The following is a 19431-nucleotide window of genomic DNA, read 5'->3' on the forward strand; positions in this document are numbered from 1 at the left end:
TTTTTTTTCACCAGGTGGTTAAAGGAACAAATGCCGCAACTTGTCTTAACATATGGCCGATATAGGGAAGAAAATGAATGTTGTAAACAGCAATATAAACTGTTTTTAGTTCTAAGCTAAAAGATCGCTAGTGTGACGAAAGGACTGGGAAGTCGGATTTGGTCGGTTCTGGCGCTAAAGTAGCAATACTACAATGTTTAAAATGTCAATGCCAAATGTCTACAGCTAAGACTTTAGACTACTGTAAGTTCTCCAAGCTTCAAGACTGTCTCATGTTTCAGCACCGGATGTCCCGCATCTTTGACATTTCCATCAGCCCGCTTTGTAAGCCTCCCAGTTCTGATAACGGCGCTCTCCATAAGTAGCCGGAGAGTGCTAGAACAAGACAAGAGCTGTTCTGCGGAAATCTGATTACAACACAATGCCCGGATTGAGCACTGTCTACACTCGGCACAAGGACAGAAGAGAGATGGAAAAAAACTAAACTAAACTAAAAAAAAAAAAATAGAAAGAAAGAAAGAACCAAACAATAAATCTAAGCCTGCATGGAAGGCTCGTTCATCTCAGAACAGTTTATCTAGCATGACTGATTCATCTCACAGAGAGCAGGGAGCACGTGTGTGTCTCGCACACCAGCTCATTAGGCACGGTCAGGTATAAACACGGATTCCCACACGCTCAGATTCGCAAGCGGCTTTACCTGCAGTGGAATTGATACGCAGATAAAGACGGGATGACGCATAACAATGCAGCTGTTTCGCCCACACCGTGCCTACAACACTCCCGCTTCTGTCAGGCTTTGTTTTGACCCACTTCGTCTTCCAGAATAATTGTCTGATGCTTGTTACCTGCTGCGTACGGATGAGTTTTTTTTACATCATCAGGTTGTGCTTCTTGGCTCTAGGTCTTTGTAGCTAACAAGCTCACACTCAGACAACGCTGAAGCTTTATAACAGTCCCCACAACGCCGCGTTAGCCGACGCAGGCGATACTCAGAGACAGGGATTTAGCTTTGTGTAGATTTCAGGATGCTGGAACGCCTACAGAAATTCCTTCATCTTGTCCAATTCTGAACGTAGCACACTGTAGGTTGATCATGAAAGCATTTATATTTAATATTTGTTCATCCAGATTCAAGGCCTTTGGCTTTTTCCGAGTGAGACCTTTTGACCGATCGGCCGTTTTGTTATTCAGCCCCTACAGCAATCGCAAGGATGTTCATTCAGCAACAGGTCTGGGCTCGTCTTCAATCCATCTATGCTGGAAAAACACATGAATTATTTCATATTTAGGTGGAATGAGTGCATTTTATTGACAGTTTACTTAAATATGGAGTGCAAAAATATTAGGACAATAGTCCTGCCAGTACTATTAATTCTCTTAAGATTGTGTTTCTAATAAGAATTATTTGTTTACTTGTTTTTCTTTCAAAGATACTTTATTCTTTCTAGCATAACCCTCAGGTCTTTAAAGCATCAGTATACTGTATGTACAGTTTTTTTGCCAACATACTGCCGCCAAAAAACCACTCACACACACCGCAGCTCTTGCAAGTCATAATATTTAGCTAGCTAGCTTATCATGCTATACAGATCAGTCGTTTTATTAGTAATAATGTGAAACGTTTCACTTCGAAACATGACGAGGTATATGTTGCATGTCGATACGACGTGTCATCTGGTTTAAAACTTATCATGAGTTCGTGCAAGCGCTCATTCGATTTCAGCAAAAATATGCTTGGGGTTTTGCTTCGGAGGACAGCAAGCGGTTAGTCGGCTGTATTAGTTAAGTTCCAGAAGAACGAAGAAAGCCAGACACCTCACTTTAGCTGTTTGAGCACTTCTGGTGCTGACTGACGTCAGCGAGCGACTCATTCATGCGCAGAGGCAAAAAGTCACATGAATTCCGATCTGCCCCTCTCATTCAGGTCGCGTATCGTTTATGTATCCGATCTACGACCGCAAATGAAAGTGACTCAGATCAGACCTGAAAAACATTAGGTTTGTGCTTTCAGACAGGGTTAAAGAAAAAAAAATCTGATCTGCATCACATTGAGGTAAAAAAAAAAGTGAGTCACTTCAGGGTGATACTGTGAACGTGACCTTACAGACAGAAATATACAACATGAGATAACTTGACGGTATGCAGCAACAGTTAAAGGTGAATGTACCAAAAAAAAAAAAAAGTTGTACTTTTTAAAAAAGTTATCTATTAAGCTCCACATAGTACTCTTGAGTTACCGGTGATCTCGACCCCTTCTGCCCTCCAGACCTGCCTTATGCTTCACTTCTGGTTGGAGGTCTTGTCAAACCGCTGCTGAGGGTCGCCACATACTGTATGGTCTGCTTACATACTGTATACACCACCGGTCAAAAGTCTGGACACGTTTTTTTTCCCTACTATATAAAGCTGCTTTTGCGACAACACTGTTTTCTAAAAGCTCTAAAAACTTCTCACTAATAACTCCATGCTGTTCCTGCTTTTGTTGATCTGACTTTAGGGGGGTCGATCCCCTAACGAGAAGTGACCATGTACTGTATAATATCTTGCTAATAATAATAATCATTATTTTATTGTTAATATTATTAACACATATTTATATTTAAATATAGTTTAGTAAACACCAATACTACAATCGCTCAAGTAACACGATTATTTGTCACAATGTTTGTTTTTATTTATCTTAAGAAAATCTTCATCTTCTATACCACTTATTCTATATACAGGATCACAGGGGACTTGATCGTATCCCATAAGTCCCAGGTACACCCAATCCATCATAGAGCACATGCAGAACATTCAAGAGCACACAACCTCCATGCACACAGACCTGAGGTGGGAATCGAACCCAGACGCTAGAGTTGCAGAGACACAGTGCTGATCACTACCACTACGACACTTTCTTATTGTTCTTTTCCATGTTCTTTCTGTTCTCTTCTTGCGGTGACCATCCTGTTCTCTCTCTCTCTCTCTCTCTCACACACACACACACACACACACACACACACACACACACACACACACACACACACACACACACACTCTCTTCTCCAGTTTTCTCAAAAGTTCACAACCAAATAGAGTATTTATAATTAATAAAAGCTGTACATGCAAATGGTCCATATCAATTCATAACCTTTTTCTAGCTGGATGTTGGGTTGCCGTGGGCAACGCAGGGAGCTAACATTGTTTTTGACCTTATATGCTATATTATAAACTATAGTTTATAAACTATAATAAATAACATTTATAAATAGACTACAGTGCTTTCACCTGAACCTGAATAGTTTTTTTCCTCGATAAAAAACTTTTATACATTCTGTAAAGAAAAAAAAAACATCTTAAATCTGAGCAGCCATAAGAAAAAATTGTGCTTTGGGGGTAATTGCGGGCAATTGTGGGTAGACGAGTCTTGCACCACACACTTTCTGCACTGCTGTCACTTTTAATCGTCAAAGTCAAATTGCACTCGTCTGTCCCCTGATTATGGATCCTCAATCACTCACATTTTGCACATATTCACATAATTGTTTTTTTATGTTATTATATTTTTTCTTTGTATATTATATATTATACATTGTGTATTACATTTTATCTTAATTAAAGTATGGTTTGACAATCTGGTCGACTGTATTAACATCCCTGCTACTGGATGTTTGTAATTTCCTTTGGGATCAATAAAAGTCTGTCTATCTATCTATCTATCTATCTATCTATCTATCTATCTATCTCTCTTTTTCCTTCTCTATCATGTTCGGGTGTTTGTGAGACTAAAAAAAAAAAACTCTGCATATGGAGTCTTCGAACCCTTCGAAACCTTTACAAGACTCTCTAATTACGTTAGAGCTTTTACATTTGCTAAACTGCCACATATGCAACTACATAAACAAGGAAAAAATATATATAAAGCAACGTATCCACAAGCCTGGCTTCTCTGCAGCCGCCCTCTAAGCGTGGCATTTTAACAGACAATAGCTTGTGGTTTTTGTGTATTTCCTGTATGACCTCAGCACAGACAGGCGATACACAAAAAAAGAAAGAATGTAAGCACAGGAGGACGCGGTCACATTCTGTTCAGCCTGAGTGAAGTGTGTGGGCCATTTCTCTGCCCCCGGGCTTGTTTCTTTCTCCGAACGAGAGAAATCCTCGGAGACTGTTTCCACTGTGGTTGAAGAAGAGCTTTCCATGTGTGTGTTTGTGTGTGTGTGTGTATGAGACTCACAGGCGATGCGGACGTGGGCCTTGCGGCTCTTCGTGGTCCCGGCTGAGCTCCAGGCCACACACTGGCACCAGAAATCCTCCAGGCCGAAGAGTTCCTCCACCTGCTGCCGCGTGATCTCGATACTCGCCTCCCTCACCACCAGACCTGAGAGACACACAGAGACATTATCATTTAAAAAAATGATATTAAACCCCTTTAAAGAATATAACATCATTCTAGGTGGAGTAAAAAACAACAACAGCAACAAAAAAAGAGTGCTCCTGTTAGAAGTGTAAAGAGAGAGAGAGAGAGAGAGAGAGAGAGAGAGAGAGAGAGAGAAAGAGAGAGAGGTGGCAAGACAGGCCTGAGAGACAGAGAGAGGGAAAGATGAACAGAGACAGAGATATTGAGATGGAGGTAAGGGCAAGAGAGAGATGGACAGATAAACAAACGTGAAGTGAAAGACTGGCAAAGAGAAAGAGAGAGAGAGAGCGAGGGAGAGAAAGAGCACTATTAATAGAAAATAAAAACCAAAGGAGGATACAAAAGAGAGCTATGGGAGGATAGAAAGAATGAAAAAACACATACAACAACGAGGGGAAACGAATGATGGACATAGAAAAGGTGGGAGAAAAAAGAAAGACAAGAGATAGAGACTAAGATTAAGAGAGAGAGAGCTACAGAGAGAGAGAGATAGAGGAGAAAGAAACAGAGAGAGAGAGAGCAATATATAAGACCGAAAATGGAAAGAGGGACAAAAATGAAGAGACTGAGAGATTGGAAAGTAAGATTTAAAGAGAGAGGAAAAGGGAAAAACAGATAGAGAGTTAAAAAGAGTGGCATGTCAGTAGAGAGAATGGACGGATAAAAAATACACAAAGATAGAAAAAAGAAAAAGAGAATAGAGAGATACAAAGATAAAGGGCAGGAGGAATGGAAGAGATTAAGAGATAAAAGGAACAGAAACAAGACAACAAGAAAAAGGGACAAAAGAGAGATAAACAAAAAAAAAAGAGACACGAATGTGGCCATGGAGTACAAAAAAACTGAAAAAGAGTGATGGATAAACCACGGAAATGAGAAATACTGATCGATGTTGGGCAAAAATGGGAAGTGAAGAGAAAGGAGAAAAGAGAAGGAGAGAAAACAGAGGTAGAGAGTCAGTACATAATTCAGCAGCCGCACTGAGAGCAGATTAAAAGCTCTGTATAGGATGTTTATGTGGAACCGAAAAACTGCAACGCTTCACTGCAAGTCACTAAATCAACATTTGTCACCGCCACCGAGTCAGAGGCTTTTTTTTTTTTTTTTACAGCAGACAATTTAAAGTGAGAAGCTCGCTCCATTTCCGTCTATTCAACTAAACACTGCATATGTGCACATACGGCCGTTCCAAGTCCAGAAGAATTTGGAGGGGATTTTAGCCTCCACCACCACACGGCCACAAAGAATCAGAAATCAAGCCATGAAGGTGTGGAGGAAGCCAAGGCTTTCAGCTTTAATTCAGTCTTTCCTTCTTGAAATTTTGTCTTCAGTAAGTGAAAAGTGGGACGAAATTCAACTGGGACGTTTCCATTTCTTTGTCTCTGGGTCGCTTTGTTGTATATTTTCACCCGTTATCTATCTGTAAAGCATGGACGCTCTGTCCTGTCCGTACTGCAGCGTTCGACTGAGCAGAAATCTGCACTGTGGAGCTCTGTGCACTTCAGCACACGCCATAACATCGCCTCCACCATGTTTAACAGATGATGTGATACAGTACGCTTTGGTTTACGAGCACTTCCTTTCCTTCTCCACACTCTTCTCTACTCATCATTCCGATACAAACTAATCTTGTACCAGACTTGGGTAAACTTTAGCTTGAATCTTTTTTACTTTGCATTTATGTTCATTGAGACGTGTCTTGGTTGTAGATTTCGACAGTGATGCATCAATATCAGAGTATTATTGACTTGGTGAGGTCTTGTAAAGGATTTCGGTCTTCTGTGGCCTTCACTTAGTTTTGGTGTTTATGAGCTCGCCAGTGTATTCCTTCTTTTAAAGAACTTGCCAAATTATTGATTTGGCCACTAGAGTTTCTGCTCGCTCTCTCTCGCTCTCTCTCTCTCTCTCCTGCCAAAGTATAATTGCCCACCCTTTTTTGTCTAGGAGAACAACGGCATTAGCAATCGATTAACTACTATCCATTTACCCTCCTGTACCTGTTTATTCTGCCAGAGCGTGTGTACTGAGAGGCAGTAAATGCAATAGATGCCAGCTGCCATAAAAAGAATAAGAAGTAATTACTGACTGTCGCACATGCTCTGCAGAGAAACATAGGGCCTCCGAGTGGCACAGTGGTAAAGTGCTCGCCCTATCATCCGGAGTTCGATTCCCGGGTGATCCTGTAACCTCTCGCAGCCGGAGGTTTGATTGGCCGAGCTCTCTCAGAGGGGAGGGACGAGAGGGACTTCGTGCTCCCACATTAATCACGGCTCTACAGCCAATCAGGGGCGTCTGTGAGCTCACGCAAGCGGAAGGAGCGGATAGCGCTGTCCTCCGAGTGTGTTGCGCCGCCGTCAATGGTGCGTGAGCATGGTTCAGATAGTCTTCGGTCCTCCCGACTGAGTGGTAGTAGTAGCCTTAATGTGGAGCCCCCTAGTGACGGGGAGGAATTGGACACGACTAAATTAGGGAGAAAATTGGGAGAAAAAAATAAAAACTCAAGCCGCACAGATCCATGCTGGAGTTTGGAGAAAGTAAGGGAGGGAGCACGGATCCAAAGCACTGGTCAATTAAAAAAAACAAAAGAAAAAAAAGTTTATATGGAAGTTCTGCCGGTGGGTGTCTACGGGGGAGGTTTCAGACATCTCACTGTGCATTTGTGTTTCTGATACGTCATGTAGAAAACGTGTAAATTTTACTCCCACCGGAATATGTGAATGCCCTCGCGAAAATGTCGAACTCACAAACTGATTATTGTTTTTTGGTTACAGAAAAAACTTTACAGTATGTGTTTTTTTTTTCAGTCATGTTTGTATAGTTAAAATAAAATTCAGTTCACCCTATTTCCTACGTTTTGCAGAAAAAAAGCATGTCACTATATATTGCACAATCCTGACCCCATATATATTTATATATTTTTTTTAAAAAGGCTAAAAATGCTCTGGTTGTTAAGGGCTACATGCTACAGTGCCATGTCTGTACAGCAAACATTTATTTTAGTTTTTAATATAGTTTTTTTTTACTTGGTCTTCTGCTTCACGTATGGGGAGATTGAGGGAAAGGTTTGTACAGTAGGTGGGATCTCAGAAATGTTAATAGAAATATTAAATATATCAATATTTTATGTTGAAGGTCATATGCATTTGTTGTTTGTAGTAGACCACTTTTGTGCGGCCAGGCGATGCCAGCCCACTCCGGTGTATTCCCAACCTGTAAGAAACACTGCTCTCTCTCTCTCTCTCTCTCTGTTTTTTAGGCTGTTGAAACAGCCTCCATCACTCCATCAACGCCTCTTTGGGCTGCATACTGAGAGTTCCCATGAACAGCCACATGCCAAACTTAACACCATGCTTTTTATCTCAATATACTAATTTGCCGAGGAATAACAAAGAAACAGGCCACAAATGGCCATCAAACTGCCAATCAGTCAATTGTATAATTACATTCGAACCTAGAAAAACGGGGAGACTTTGTAAAAAAATAAAAGGCTCTGATTCATACATTGTTACTGTAATATGTTCGTGAAAGCTCTTAAATTAAAGATGAAGGTCTACAATTCAATGACATCTTGATTGCTTGAATTTAATAAAAAATAACCTGAAAAAAGAGGTTTTGTGTATTTGTCAGGGTTGCCATTTTCGCATCAAAAGCGTAATTATGAACCAGTTTAAAAAGACACCAAGATCTTGTTTTAAAGCAAACTCGTGAGGTGTGTGTGTGTGTGTGTGTGGCCACAGTAGACCATCCAATCCATGCAGGTTTTTCCACCAGATGACTATCCTGATGAAACCCCTTCAATTTGTTGAGATTTGGTAGAGACACTATGGATCCCCTGCCTGTTCGGCCATTGGCTGGGAACCAGACCCGAGCCTTCTCCATGGCAACTCCAGCCTGTTTTAAAGCAAATAACTGGGATAAAAGAAACGTGTTGCAGCCTAATGCAAAAGCAATGTGCGGGTAAAGAAAGCAGTCTGCAAATCTTCAATCCTGATTTAAGATGCATAGCATAGAGGACGAGTGGGCGTATGGAGTGTACAGTATAATGTCCACCCCAGATGATGTAATATGGCAAATCAGAAATGCATGCATACCATGCATCATACCGTGTTAGATGCAGTAAGAGTTCAAAATCATGGCGGCCATCTTGGATCAGGAAGAAATGGAGTCGTAACTCTAAGTTTGATTGTTGAAAGTATTTCAGCATTTACTGTACTTGCACAATATATTCTGTATGTGGTGTGTGTCCTTTGACTTGGAGCTCCAATTTAAAGCTAAATAAGCACAAACAGGGACAGGGACAGCTCAGCGGTTAAGGTGTTGGACTTCTGATTAGAAAGTCTCTGGTTTAAACCCCCGCACTGCCAAATTGCCACTATTGGGCCCTTGAGCAAGGCCCTTAACCCTCAACAGCACAGATTTAAATGAGATAAAAATCGAAGTTGCTCTGGATAAGGAGGCGTCTGTCAAACGCCGCAAATGGAAAAAAACATATCGACTGTTTGTGATTCATGGACAAACTTTCATTAAAAATAAACCCTGTCTACAAACATAATGGGATCGTTCTCATTTTAACACAACATGCGGTGAAGTTTAAGTGACGTTTCCCAGAGTGGACTCCGGGGTCATGGCTCGGAAGCGCGGAACGTCACGTAATTGGCTTAGTGCGTGAGGGAAGGATGAAGAAGCAAAATAAAATTGCAAAACAAGATGAGTTATCGGGGAAAAAACCCAGAGATATCGCATGACTGCGTTTGATCCATCCATCATTAGCAGCGTGCGTGGTGTGTTTGCCCGCAATAACGCGACGCTCATAAAGCAGAGCCGGATGGAAGCCTGCAATCCGCCGGGATGCCAGGATGATTGAGATGTCCGGGGCCTCTGGAGCCGGATTTGGAGCCGGAATCCCGTTTGCTAACCCTGGTGATTACTGTTCAGCTGGGCCTCCGATCGAATGAAGGCCAGATCAGAGATGCGCTCATTTCTTCATTTCTCATCCCTCCATCCCTCTGCAGGCTCATTTATATATGATCATGGCGGATTAGAGCGGTAGAGGTGAGCGATTCGTGAATGAGGGTTTGATATCGCTAAACAAATCAGGAACGCTAAGTATCACATTATCTCTCCGAGTCTGACTCTTCTCGCTTTTTTCTTTCTTTGTCTTTCGTTATTTCGAAATGGAAAACTGTGCAAAGGGTGGCATGACTCCTAGTCCTGCAGTGTGTGTGTGTGTGTGTGTGTGTACATCTCGGTGCCCAGTGAGCCCTGGAGGTGGCTTCCAGCACTGATTGGCTTGCAGAGCCAGAGACAGCAGCCCGAGAAATAAAGCCAGAATAATCCTCCATGCAAATGGCGCTTCCTCTCCACTCTGTCTCTTCTCCACTCCTCCACCTCTCACACCATCCTCACGGCTCGTCCTTCGCTGCTGGCAAGCTGAAAGGTTTCCCCCCGGTGTGTTTGCCGTCATGTTCGGCATCAGACAGCCAGAAGGCGTCGCTTTAAACAGGGGAGTAGGACGAAGGCAAGAGAGGCGAAGAGGAAAAGCGCATGTAGTGTAGTGTAGAACTTTGTAGCACTGTATGTTTTAAAGAGAACTTCGAGTAAAATCAAAGTAAGGCCAGGAATTTTTTTGTCATGTAGTACAATACAAATTTTACTTTATTTTTTTACTATATGAACTACATGCGTCTTCCATGAACCCAAGATGGTGGAGATTTTCTTTCTCTTAGGCCTAGAAACTAAAGGTTTTTTATACGATTCCAGATGTGTAATCTTGCGTACAGAAAATGTGTTTAGGTTTCATTTCTGTTGCCTCTTACACCAAAACATTCTCGCGTAAGCTTTTTTATTACTTACTCATTTATAACCTTAGGTATAAATGAATAAATAAATAAATAAATAAATAAACAAATGTGATCGTTTCTCAAAAGTTACGAATGTGCGATGACACTGCAGCGGGCGGCCGCCGCACTGCGCGCTCACAGCTGTAAAAGCTCAGCGGGTGGTGTGCGTATAGGGAACAGATACTTCGCTTGATAAACTATGACGCAGACTCGTGAAATAAAACACACTTAAAAAAAAAAAAAAAAAAGCCTCCTCGCTGTTCCATACGAGCTCTATGTAGAACACCATTACAGTTATATACAGTACACTATTATCTGCCGCACCCGCGTCTAATTTGTTATCCAGACTGTTATCTTCTGTCGCACGTGAAGACGATAAAGCATAGGAGCTAACTCTAATCTCACCCCGAGCGTATGTAAATGACTTTAATCCACACTGTACATATGAGGACATGTCTGGAGGGATGTTACGATACATCATATGCGCTAGCAGCTTTTCTTTTTCCTCTCTTGAGCTTAATAAGATGGAGGGGAAACGACCTCGGAGAAGTTCTCACTGATAGAGCACTGAGACACTGGAGTCTGGAGAACAGGACGGGGGTGTAGTGGATAGCACTGTCACCTCGCACCACCGGGGTCAAAGATTCGAATTCTGCCTTGTGTGTGTGTGTGTGTGTGTGTGGAGTCGCATGTTCTCCCCATGCTTGTTGGGTTTCCACTGGGTTTGCTTCACCATTTGCTTCAGAGGATAAAGGGGTACAGAGAACGAGTGCGGGAGTGATGATGGCAATACCAATGGCCATTCAGAACTAGGGTTCAGAACCCTAACCCTAACCCTAAAACTGAACCACCTCCTTGTATATTCCCCACTAGGTTTTTACACACCACTAAGTTTGGATACACCTTCTACGTCCTTATTTCATTCTACCAAAATATTCGATAATCTTTTGAACAGTTGATATTGAGATGTGTCTCTACTCATGCTCTGTAAAGCCTTCATAACGGCTTTAATCTGATGATGAGGCTGGCAACTGTATACACAGTAACAAGTCAAACATTTGGACACAACATTAGATTCATTTTCTACATTAGGTAATTAAGTATAAACAACAGCAGCAGCAGCAGCAATCAGTCGTTACTGTACAGTATTTTACGACACAAAGCTCAGCAGTTCTGGAACAGTATTGACCCATCAAGCACCACAATGAAACTGTCTCTCGTGACGTCTAGAGACAAAAGTTCATTTGGAGTCACCCGCCTCAGAAATCACCATGTTAATACTATGGTGTTCGTTCTTATACAGCGTATAACAGCTTAAACACGGGGTCTTGTTCTAAATAATCTTAAGACTAATAGTTAAAAATGCTTTAAAAGCGTATTGTTTAATGCAGAAATTATTTTGAAATCCGAGACGAGAAACAACGAAGACATGAGACAACAGTGACAGCGACAATATGGACTTATAGATCTCACAACCCCAAACACCCCCCAATCAACCACGAACCATATTTCCATATGTAACGGCACGTCCTCGCGTGTTTCATCCCTGTGTCCGTTACTTAACGAACATCATTAACAGGAAGACAAGACGAACCAGGGGCTTAGTAGAACAAGTCCACGCAAACGAGCGCGAATCACTCCGCAGCACGTCTCTAATTGGTGATAACGATCTAATCTCAGGTCTTCGGGTAAAATTAACTACCAAATGGGCATTAATTAAAGCGTTGGTATATACTGGTTATTGTGCATTGTTTTTGTTTTTTATCATCATAGATTTAAAACAAAAAAAACGGTAATTAAATCAGATGTTTGTCACGCGGCTTATTTGATTTATTAAATATTGTTGTAAAATGATTTCAGGGAATTTATTATTGTTATTATTATTATTATTATTATATGTGATTGAACAGAGTTCAAGAATAAAGTTTGTTTTTTAATTACATTATTTCGCGAAGTCATATTTATACTTACAGAATCATTTGTAATGGAAGCACAATGATTTAATTATTTAAAAAAAAAAAAAAAGAAGAAGAGAGAGAGATGAATTTTAATGCAAGCCTATTAAATGCATAAAGTCATGTCAACTATTTTTCCAATCTGAAAACGGCCCCTTGAGAGGTTCGCTATAATTCAAACCCTGGCTATCTTCCAGTATTTCAGCGTTGATGATGTAGCCGTGCTCTGATCCGACAAAACAGGACATCAAGGCTCGTCTAATGAGAGCATGATCACACACACACACACACACACACACACACACACACACACACACGCACAGGTGCGCGCATGCATGCACACACGGATTCATTCATATTATTTTATCTGCTCCAGAAGGAGGATCTCAAACCCGTGAACAAGACTTAAAAGAGACATGCAGCTAACTAGAGCAGCGCGGGTTTCTCTCATGACGGAGAGGACGTCTGAAAGGCTGGAAATGAGAGGGGGGGGGGGCGAAGCGCTCGCTGTGCTGGGGGTCACTTTTTACAACACTCTCTTAAGAGCAGCTGTCTTTCCTGTTCGCTGAGACGTGGCGTAATTGACCTTGTTTATGTACCGGCGCCAACGTTCATTACGGGAGCTCGAGAACTTCCTCAGCGTAGCAATTTAACCTTTTGTGAGTGATACAGTACGAAAATGAATGATAAACCACTGAGTACGAGTATATTCTTACCACATATTACATCATACCCCTGGTCTGGATCTAAAGCATTATAGCATTATACTAAATAAAACCAAGAGATAATCACCACGGAATAACTGTCATCTAATATGGCACGCTTATGAATTTTTCAAAAACGCTCCTCGGATACGATTCCCGATTGAATCCGCTTTTACGTAATTTCTCACATCTTGCCTGTGGGCCTGGCTGCTGAAAACGGATACCTTATTAGCATGGTTGTCATTATTAGCTTTAGGATGTTATTGATCTGCGAGAGGCAGACGAGACGGCAGGGAAGGAGAGCGAGAGAGAGAGAGAGAGAGAGAGAGAAGAACGGAGGGAGAAAAGGGAAGACAGAGAGGGCGTTTTACTTTTTTTTTTTTTTGCACACCAGCCTTTCCAAAATAACTTGCTCCATTTCACCTTCCATTCGGAGGGGGCGGTGATAGTATGTCCACGGTGTGCATTACACCACTGCAACTCGACATAATTAACTTAGGTTCATTTGTAGCGATCAATGGGCCGGCTGGAGATTAGCACGGGCAGCGCCTAAGTGTTGGGGGACGTGCGAGAGAGAGAGAGAGAAAGAGAGAGAGAGAGAGAGAGAGCATTCAGCATCAGATCGTCCCACTTGTTTGGGATAAGTGCACAACATATTCGAGTCAGGCTGGCTCCACGGCTAAAAGCACCCATCGGAGTATCCATGTGGTTATTTATTGCTCGGACCCAAATGTGTCCCGGGTAATGGAATTACCGACTCTACTATGAGTGCTCTATCAAAAAAAAACAGCGTAATTTCCTAAAAAAACCTGATGTAACAGAATTACTACAATCTGTTACAAAATTGAATAACATCCATCCGATTATTCCTTCAAAACGTGACCTTAATCGCGTGCGAATCTAAACCTCTTTCTCCTTTTGTTGACTCCGGGGTGGTGGTTAAAGAGAGAGAGCGAATCGATGCTGGAACATTTGAGTAGGTGTTTCTCCTTGAAGCCACTTCCAAAAAATCCATTTGCAGGGAGATAATGATCCTGCATACAAGCATAGGCTTTCTTTCTTTCTTTTCCAGAAGAGAAGGAGGAGGAGGAGGAGGAGGAAAGAGGGGAAAGACTGAAGCACGGAGCCTGGTGCCTGGCGCAGATAACACTCCAGCTCGGCCCGCTGCTAGCCTAAATGCTTGTTAATCTACTCCCCTGCCCAATACAGTGGGAGAAAGGGAAAGGGGGATAGGATAGGGGGAGAGGATGAGCGTGGGCATTGGATCATGTTTCTGCCGGCTTGGATGGCTATTGACCAGCCTCTATCTGCGGTTCTTTTCTGTCAATCAGGGGAAATTAGAGAGGAGTGGAGTGGGCAGAGGCACCCAGAGCCCAAATAAAGGGAGATAAACGGAGCGCGAGGAAAAGGAATGGAGACGAAAGAGCAAAGAGAGAGAGAGAGAGAACAGAGGGAGGGAAAGACAAAGATGGGAAGAGCAAGTGAGCGAAGAGAGATTCGGAGAAGAAGAACGATCCACATCTCAACTCGCGTCAAATTAGCGTGCGGCCCTCGTCTCAGCAGCTCCACATCAAGGAGGTGTTTTTAATTGGGAAGGCATTACTACTACAGTTTCTTTCTTTTCTTTTTTTAAATCATATGCTCCGAGCTAAGCTTACACCGATATTATTCCTCCTGGTGGTCTTGGCGACCTTGGATAAATCTTCTTATCGCAGAGTAAGAGTGAAGATTTCATAAACGACTCAAATGTTCCAGCTTGATTAGGGAAATTATTTACCAACGTGACGCATCCTGAAGCATCACATCACCGAGGCACTGATTATTTTCCTGTACCAGTTTTGTTTTTCTGATTTAGAGTTCTGTTTAATGTTGTCCGGAGAGACTCCTTCCATAAAAATAAATTAATAAATAAAATAAAAAGTTAATTACACTACCTGACCTGGAAGACAGCCGCCATTTCCAAAAGGTCAGATTACTGTTGTGCATCAAGCAAAGAAAACAACTATGGAAATGTGAAATTACCGGATTCGAGTTAAGAACTATCCGACGCGTTATTAAAATCTGAAAGAATAGTAATTTGTAGTAAATCGTAAATTTGTTTATAAATTGTGAAAGAATGGCCATTTACATCACTCGGCAGACTCCATTATCTTAAGCGACTTACATCGTTACGTCGTATCGTCATCACGTCGTACATCTGAGCAGTTGAGGTTTAAGGGGCATAAATCAAGGGCCCAAAAATGGCAACCTGCTGGTGGCACCTGTCAATCACCTGCGCCTGTACTACTGTAAAAAACAGGAAATAGATAAGGAACGAGGATTTGGTTTGGGAAATACGGCCTGTACATCATCGACCTGAACAACAAACATTTAGACATTTAGGGAAAAGAAAGAAAAAGGGTTGATATAAACAAAGCATGGTGGCGTTTAATTGATAGTTTGTTTGATGTTCTTAGTTGCAAGATAACATGAAATTCCTGACACTTATTGTTGCCATAAATGTGTGAGAAATATATATATATATATATTACACATTATATTTTATCATAAGTGTACATTTACGGTGCTAAAATACAGCATATGGCAAAACTAGCTGCGTTGTAGAGACATATAATTGTGTGCATCCTCCCAGCACTGCTTGGATGTTTTGTGTTATCTGTCGTCCAAAAGAAGAAAAAAAGAAAAAAAAAGCAATATGCCATATGCTTTACTTTATTCCAACAATGGTTTTTTACCCTGTTTTATTTTAACTAATGGTGAAATTCTAACAAGCATCCAAAAGTGTGAGTGTGTCTATGACTGTGTGTTCTAGTCTGCATTACCTAAGCGCGAGTGTGCTCCAGTTTACATACTGTGTGTGTGTGTATATATATATATATATATATATATATATATATATATATATATATATATATATATATACAGTGTATAAAGAATAAAATCCCCCAAGGGCTTCTGAACCATTACAGACAACAGGCTCTATTTGACTGGCTGCATTCAGCTGCCAAAGAGGGAAATTGAGTTGTCCCTGTAGCCCACAGGTAGCAATCACGCCACTCTCCCAAGCACTTTCTTTTCCTATCTGTGCTCTGAAGACACTATTGAGCTGCTGGTTATTAAGAGCCCGCAGACAGTAAGCAGAAGCACGTGTTTGCATTCAGCTCACGACGCTTTCACGGAAAGAGCCGTAAAAACATGCCACTCTCATCAGGGGCTAAACACGTTACGACAGGATGGCAGCTCGGTTTTAACGAACTGTTAATCGACGTAATGTCGGTCGTCGGCGAGATACCAGATGACGACTGAGATCTGTCATTGTCTAAAAGAAAGAGGGAGAGGGAGCGATGTGAAAAGAGACACAAGCCAGAAAGAACTTGACTCGCTAGTCAATATTCCTGTGAATACACAGACAGGAAAGAGACATCACAGGGCGATGAAAGGGGAGAGAGAGTGAGAGAGGGAGAGAGAGAGAGAGGGAGAGAGAGAGAGAAAAAGAGAGAGATTCCCTCGGCAAATAATGGCCTCCGTTGAGCCGTTTAGATAACATTTTGCACAATAATCGAAAATAGGCTGCCACTTGGACTACACAGGAGTAGCGCCTTTACAAGATATTACTGTGTGACGTTCCTTATCAGAGGGAGTCAGCCAATCAAATCAAAGAAGATGAGATTGTATTAGCACTATATGAGGTTGCGCGTATTCTCGTTAAGCTGTAGCACGGATTTAAAGATATTTGAGAGAAAGGTCCTACCAGGGCTATGTTTATTTTGGTCAGATTATTTGCTGTTATCTAAAAATCTTTTTTGAACTTTCTTCTAGCGCAGCGCAACAGATTCGTTAAGCAAATGTCGTGCAAGCAAAGTACACACATAGATGAATAGTAGATGAAGTAGTTTTTGTTTGAATGAAATGATAACATTTTTATTTACAGAATAAAAATACGGATTTATTCTGTTCCGTTGAATTCCAAAACATTTTCCTATAGGAAATAATGTAAATGCGAAACTGAAAGTTGCCTCTTTTTCTGATGATCGTACAAAATGCAAAAAGAAACCGACCAAAAATACGTAAACTCAATGTAAGCGCAAACCGGACGTGCACGCATGCCGGCGGTCGCTTTGGCCCGGTTCTTGCGCTCGTATGCTGAAAGTGCTTCGTATGCCGAGGCAAATTTCTTGCAAAATTTTAGTTCTTTTGAGGCGGGGCGTTCTTATGCAGAGGTACCACCGTACCATGTTTAGTACCCAGAAGAAATCATGGCTGGAACTGCAATTCTAATACATCACTAACTAAGTACAGTAAGCTTGCGGATTAGCATTAAGTTCCTAATCAGACTTGCCTACGGGATTGTACTGTATGATGAAATATTTTTTACTGTAAAGATTCAACTCTTTATGGAAAGTTCGTGAAGTGAACCATCGTCAAGTGAAATCGCATGACAAAAAAAGTGCTTTGTGTGACACCGTACAATACTCTCACAGTAGCTACAAGTTAGAAAGCGTAACTGGATGCTGTTTTAATACTTGGACACTATTCCAGTAAACCCGTCTTATTTTGGCAGCATTTTGTGATTAGCGCCGAAGTGAAGAAGCAAAGCACAAAACATTTTATATTTAGAACTGCATTATTAAATGAATATTTTTAACACCGCCCTAAAAAAAAAAAAAAAAACCTCAACTCCACTAGACTTCTATATTTAAAACATTACTCCAAAAAAAACTAAACAAAACACAAAATCTAAATTTTTCCCCTAAAGCTTGCACATTATGCTTACTTTTGGGACCTCTCTCTCTCTCTCTCTCTCTATCTCAGTCCCAAGTGTGTCTGCTACTAGTAGCTTTGTGTCAGACGAAAGAGCTCAGTGTCAGCACTGTCTGAGCTTTAATGATGTCTCAAGAACCAGACACGAAACCTAAACATCGTGTTTAACAGCACAGTAGCAGCCTCACGCAAGCTTTATTGGCGTTTTAGTTTAAAGAAGCCTGCAAAGAAATTCCACTCTCATTACGGGCGAAGTGGATCGTAAAAAGTTTTCCGACATCGTGCAACAGAAAACGGTGTCCCGTGACCTCTTCTCAAGATAAAACTTTTATTCGACTTTTTAACGATTTAATTTGCCTTTTTTTTTTTATTATGATTTGCTTCTATTAAACTCATGAGGATGCTTTCTTTTTATCATGAATACACTTTCCGCTTAGTGGTACTGACCGGAGGTCTCGTCCACGCGCTCTTCCACCGTGTGCTCCTTCTGGGGAACCCACTCGCTGTTGCACTTGAAGTAGATCTGCGTGGCGGGCGTGGCTTTGCAGTATAGATTGACTGGTTTGTTTTTGACGATGTAGGCCTCCTCGGGCTCCATCAGGAAGTGGGGGAGGGGTTCGGGCGGGTCCGAAGGGAACGTCTCGGGAAGCTCGCCCAATCCCAAGTAGTCATCTTCTGCTGGTGAGAGAGAGAGAGATAAAGATCAGCCTTATAAACTTGATACATACATTACAGAGCAACATCACAGCTCATTTATCATTGAGGCGAATGTTTATACAAGCAGGTTTGGCACGGAGAGGTTTTGGGACGGCTTCCACATTGGCTCCGAGCTCCTGCTCTATCCACCCTGAACCGCAGCTACCGTTAGCACTTTGAAACCACTAGCAGTGACAGTGTTGGCTGTTAAGAAATGAAATGTGCACCTTTTTCATATTTCCCCCCGAACCAGGCCACTTGCGGTTAGAGCCCAGTTTTTTTTCACAGGCGGTCTAGGGGCTTCTGGTGTACTTAATTCCACAGATATTTGGGTGGCTGCAGATGGTTAAGCCCTCTGTAATTAAGGCTTTCTTTCATCAGCATGCCTGTTTCAGTCAGGCTGCTGTCTGGCCCCATCAAACGCACACCTATATTTATCAGCCCATTTACAAACTCAATCTCTGGCGCTGGACGTCCAAAGAATCTCTCGAAATTCCCTCTTGATCAGAGAACACCAGCCAAAAGGCTTCTTAAAAATCTCTCTTAAATATGTTACACATGTGCGTGCACACACACACACACACACACACACACACACATCTGCACTAGGATGGCTCTCAAGGTTTGTCAGCCCGTCTCAATATCCGGCCTTTGACTCTGCAGACGGGGGAGGAAACCCATTTGCAGAGCCCATTTGTCACCTCTGCTCCGTTTTCTATTCCTAACACCCAACTGCTAGACATCAATTATTTACCCCCCAATAGGAACGAGTCTGGAAGGGAGGCGCATCACTTCCTGTGGCAAAAAGGTTAAATCACCGCATGGGCGATTCTTTACCCCCCCACCGACTTGTTTTTCCAGCTCGCTCTTCAATCCTCAAGTTCACTGTGTCTTAACAAATCTTGTCGGGGCAGGAAGACAATATCGTGTCAATATGGCCTGTGATGTCACAGCCATGTCTGTGTGTCAGGATCTATTTCGGTGCGTGCAGCCGTACAATCAGAGAGCAAGGCTAAAGAGTGCAGAGTGCATAAGATGCAACGGAAAAGGTGGAAGGAGAGCAGGAGCGT

The 19431-nt window shown here is 41.9% G+C and overlaps 1 protein-coding gene across 3 annotated transcripts in view; it reads right to left on the minus strand.

Annotated features, from left to right (window-relative positions):
- Positions 1-19431, minus strand: part of unc5cb (unc-5 netrin receptor Cb) — a 160667-nt gene that overhangs the window by 68915 nt on the left and 72321 nt on the right. For 2 of the 3 annotated variants that reach the window (XM_053476366.1, XM_053476364.1), the window contains exons 2-3: positions 18113-18343; positions 4223-4366 (exon numbers count right to left, since the gene is read on the minus strand). In XM_053476366.1, coding sequence (XP_053332341.1) covers positions 4223-4366; positions 18113-18343 — 375 coding nt within the window. The remainder of the gene's footprint in view (positions 1-4222; positions 4367-18112; positions 18344-19431) is intronic. The other variant, XM_053476365.1, reaches the window with a different exon arrangement.

The sequence above is a fragment of the Clarias gariepinus genome, chromosome 17, assembly GCF_024256425.1.
Source record: "Clarias gariepinus isolate MV-2021 ecotype Netherlands chromosome 17, CGAR_prim_01v2, whole genome shotgun sequence".
Taxonomy (NCBI): Eukaryota; Metazoa; Chordata; class Actinopteri; order Siluriformes; family Clariidae; genus Clarias; species Clarias gariepinus.